General features: G+C 36.1%; 1 protein-coding gene across 2 annotated transcripts in view; it reads left to right on the forward strand.

Moving 5' to 3' along the window:
• Nucleotides 1–5,000, forward strand: part of LOC144974081 (monocarboxylate transporter 10-like) — a 22,066-nt gene that overhangs the window by 5,820 nt on the left and 11,246 nt on the right. For both annotated transcript variants that reach the window (XM_078916972.1, XM_078916971.1), the window contains exons 4-5: nt 1,138–1,392; nt 4,329–4,532. In XM_078916972.1, coding sequence (XP_078773098.1) covers nt 1,138–1,392; nt 4,329–4,532 — 459 coding nt within the window. The remainder of the gene's footprint in view (nt 1–1,137; nt 1,393–4,328; nt 4,533–5,000) is intronic.

Here is a 5,000-nt window from a genome sequence, read left to right on the forward strand (position 1 = left end):
AACGGTGGACCCCCACCTCAATCATTACCCAATACAGCTAGACACAGATATAAAAGCACGTGGTGTGTATGTAAATGCACAAACACACACGTATGTAACACACGCATGCTGACGTCATGAAGCATCGCCCGAGCATTATGGCCTACAGCCACAGCGCATGTGATGAGCGTTGACAATCAGAATCATTCATTTGTAAGGTTGTCAGGGAAAAACCTAGACTTGTTTACAGTTTTTAAAGTTCATTATTGGTTGAACCATGAAATTGTGGAAACAGTCATCCTTTCTCTGAGATAGATAAAGACACGCCCTTTGCTGTGATATCTTACATCTTATTGGTGGAGAAAAAGACTCGGTATTACTAAGCTTTGGAAAGGGTGGCCTCTCTGAGAGAAAGTCAACTCTCGTTTTGAATGTCTCACTAATAGTTGCATTTTTAAACTTGAAATTTATATAACTTATCGTCAATGTTTATGTTGAATTATTATGTTTTCATGTAGAAAAATTATTGTAGTTTCTGAAACAACCAAAAACTGAAATTTGATAATTTTGACCATTTCCACTTTAAAACCGGTTTTCTTCGTTTTCCAAATCCCGACTTAATACCGGTTCGAGGCGGAGGGTCACATATTCCATTCAAAATGAAAAAACAAACAAACGTGTTTTATCAATATCAGTAAGCGGTTCGAATTCTAAAATAAAATTTTGGTCTAACTTAGGATGCCTTTAATCAATTAATGTTTGAAAAGAAAATTGTATGGCCTCAGTGAGAATAGAGTGGTGAGCTGATAATGACAACTGAAACCCGAGGCCAAGTCTGTATAAATTTATTCTTTTTTTTTTCTTCTTTTCTTAATTACAAGAAGTTATCTAGATTTGGATTATGAAGATGTAAACACCCGCTCTTTTATCATATTAAAGTGAAAATTAACTGACACAGACATGGGGTGAGAAAATCGAAGTAAAATATTCACCAACTCTGCTCGCCAATTCAATTGTAACAACAAATAAAAGTATGTGTAACCTTACGCGTTTAAAGGATTTAATAGGTAGCTAATCGCCCAAAAATGGCGGTCTCAAAACAAGAGCAAAGAGCTCGAGACGTCAAATTCATTCATTCTTTATGTTTTGCATCCACAGGCAATTCTTGAAAAGGTCGGATGGAGAACCGCCTTCCGTGGACTGTCTATATCTTTTTTCGTCTTGGTCCTCGCTAATGCGCAGGTGCGACCGCTTGATAAATTACTTCCGAAAACGAGCAATTACGAGCAGACTAGCAGCAATAGATCAACACTGTGTGAAGACTTCAAGCTCTGGAGCAATCGGGTGTTTGTCTTATGGGTGTCTGTGATAGCCATTGTCTACTTCGGATACAACATTCCGGTCATGTTTTTGGTAAAACTAAAAGCTAGTGTTATCTTTAAAAAGTCGGTCAACCCATTCACCCATCCGTCCATCCACCCATCCATCCATCCATCCATCCATCCATCCATCCATCCATCCATCCATCCAATCCAATCCAAAATACTTGCAGCTTCATCCATCCGTCCTCCCGTCCTTTCATTTGGTTATCTATCAAACGTCAACTGGGATAACATTGCCTAAAGGCGAAGCTTTGCCTCTTGAATTTTGGACCAATAAGAGATTGTTAAGTTCTGTGGCAATTATTTCCTGTTATAGATAGTTTTAATAAAATGAGTCTAACTTTTAAAAAACACACAATATCTCAATAACAACAAAACATAGGGTTTTGAAGACCTATGTATGGTCAGTATTATTATATGGCTGCGAAAGCTGGACAAGTACATAAGACATTAGAAAGAAACTGGAGGCAGTAGAAATGTGGTTTCTTAGAAGGATGTTAAGAATCTCATGGGCAGAGAAGAAAACTAATGAAGAAGTATTAGAGCAAGCTGAAACTAAAAGGTTATTAATTCGTACAATAAGAAAAAGACAAATGCATTTTTTAGCGCACCTAAATCGACATAAATGTATTGAACATCTTGCTCTCACAGGAATGATAGAAGGTAAAAAGAGTAAAGGTAGACCAAGAAAAACATATTTGAATAGTTTGAACAGATGTGTGACAAAGAAAGAAGAATATTAGTTTTCTGAGGTTATCTGATCAGAGAGATGAATGGCGTACCATGATCACCGATGTCTGGCACAGACTTGGTACTTGAAGAAGAAAAAGAAGATAAAGAAGGAGAAGAACAACAAGAAGAAGAACAAGAAGAATAATAATTACATGTCTTTTAACGGGTACAATAACTGCAAGAAAGCTAAAATTATTCAAAATGCTCCAAATTCACAGATGCAAAGTTTTTCCTTGATGTAATGTTCCCCCCAATTGACGGTGCCTTGAACTCTCGTCTCAATCGGATACTATGTCACCCAGGAGCCGAAAATTGGATGCAAATTTGAAATGATTAGAAATTATGGCGTTTTAGGTGTTCGCACTTTTTGAATTCATTAATCTTAACAAAGCATGTAGAAGCTGTCCGTTCATTGAACGCAAAGATAAGTTGATCAAATTAAAATGTATGATTCAAGAGTTGAATAAAATTTGAACTCAATTTCTATTGTCTTAGCAGACAATACATTTTTCGACGGCGTGAAAGAATACACGGAGCTTTTCGTTTGGACACGGAGATGTATTTTCTGCATTTAATATCTTATATATTTCGCTCACTTATCGTAGAATTATTTCCCAATGTTAAGAGCGGAAAATGATTTATATAAATTTTAAGAAATGGATTGTTTCAAAACAATAAGAACCACTAACTGTTATCGATTCAATGCAAATACTCTCACTTCATTGTCATACTCGCTAACCACGTGCTAAAAATGACGGCGTCTGTTTTCGATGGTATTTGACGAAACAAATTTGATTTTTCGATGAAATCATCACGATGTCTCTTATCAATCTCATAATACATGCAAACCATCTTCAAGTTCATTATAAATACCATGCAAAATTTTGTGACGATATGTATATATATATATATATATATATATATATATATATATATATATATATATATATATATATATATATATATATATATATAGAATGCAAATTTTCAATCACATTTTTGTGGCCGAGACGACTCGTTTCTGTGTTTTTTACACTTCTTCAGTCGGCGTAATCCATTGTAATGTCCGTAGAAAAGTTCTTACTCCAAACTAAAGTTGTTTCGTTGTGTAGTGGTGATTCGTGTTGATGTGTATTGTGATGTGCTCTCATGCTTATATTATGAGTGTGTGTGTGTGTGTGTATGTGTGTGTATGCGTGTAGGTGTGTTGTGTGTGGTGTGTACATGTGTGTGTGATAGTGTTGTGGAATGTGGATGTGGCGGGGGGGGGGGAGGGGGAGGAGGGGTATAATGGGGTCGGGAGGGTTATTTGGCTTTTTGCGTTTTGAGCTTGAATTTGTTAGAGTGTCTGCACATTGTCATCAGTTCAGATCTTTTGTTTAAGGTGCTATTGTTTCAGTAGTTGTGTAATAAAATCTCCAGTTTCTCTGTCAGGCATAAATTGCATTTTCTAGCACCGCATCTGTAGGGGCTGCTTTGCCTGACGACCTCCCAGGTTATTGTTGGTGTTTTTTTTGTGTGTTTATTTGTTCCCAATAGTGCATTGCTAATTTGGTGCTTTTTGCTTTGCTTTCATGTGTTATGGAGGCTTTGTGATTGTTGTATCGTGTTTTGAATGGGGGTTCTGTGCTGCCGATGTATTGTGCTGCGGTGTTATCAGTGGTTATGGTGGCTTTGTAGACTATGGCGCTTTTTTGGCAGTTTCCTTTAAGAGGGCAATTGTCTTTCTTTCTGCAGTTACAGTTGTCTTTATTTGTATTGATGTTGTTGGGTTCGGATATGATTTGTCTATATTTATGATAACACCGCAACACAATGCATCGGCAGCACAGAACCCCCATTCAAAACACGATACAACAACAATTATTATTATTATTATTATTATTATTATTATTATTATTATTATTATTATTATTATTATTATTATTATTATTATTATTATTATTATTATTATTATTATTATTATTATTATTATTATTATTATTATTTTTATTATTATTATTATTATTATTATTATTATTATTAATAGTAGTAGTAGTAGTAGTAGTAGTAGTAGTAGTAGTAGTAGTAGTAGTAGTAGTAGTAGTAGTAGTAGTAGTAGTAGTAGTAGCGAAGCAGCAGTAATCATTAATACCATTATTATTATTACCATAATCATCATCATCATCATCCTCATCAGCAGCATCATTTTAATAATTTAATAACGACATGGCTTATTTTATTTGTCCTGGTGAGGCCAGCTACTCAGTGTTCATCGGCGGCACGCCTAGGGATGCGTCCTTCCTTCTCATGGTAATGGGAGCTGCCACCACCGTCTCACGACTCGCCACCGGAGGTCTCATGAATTGTGACCTCCTCAAACGTCTGCATGCCAAGCAGATTATTTTCGTCCTCATGGGAACCGTTCATCTGCTGCTTGCACACATCAATACTGTTGCGGTAAGTTTGAAGTAAACTAATTTTTTTAAATGGTCACCATGACATGAAAGCACAATCCTAGAAGCCGAATTCCTTAAAGACACGTGAGAGACTGACAACGATTCCAATTCTGCCGTCTGAAGGAAAAAGACCTTATGTGGCCTCTGATTACAAGTAAATATACGGTCTCTTTCCCTTAGACGGCAGAATTGAAGGCCTTATTCCGAACGAAAGAATACTACACTCTCACCAGTCACGACTTAATGATCATTTCAATTCATATTTCCCCAAGTAGTAATGGAATGTGACCGAAAAACTGAGGAGATAATGATGAAGGCTTTTAGGCACATCCATAATTTGTCCCCACACTTACAGTCACGTTTATCTTTGGCTACACAGAGTTGCGCTTTGCATGATTAAATTTAAGTTGAAATACTAATAAAAATGTTTCCCTTGTTGTAATGGACAATGTGCATTTTTTTTTTTTTT

This window comes from Berghia stephanieae, chromosome 5, assembly GCF_034508935.2.
Source record: "Berghia stephanieae isolate SIO BIC M18660-M18661 chromosome 5, UCSD_Bste_1.3, whole genome shotgun sequence".
In the NCBI taxonomy this organism is placed as follows: Eukaryota; Metazoa; Mollusca; class Gastropoda; order Nudibranchia; family Aeolidiidae; genus Berghia; species Berghia stephanieae.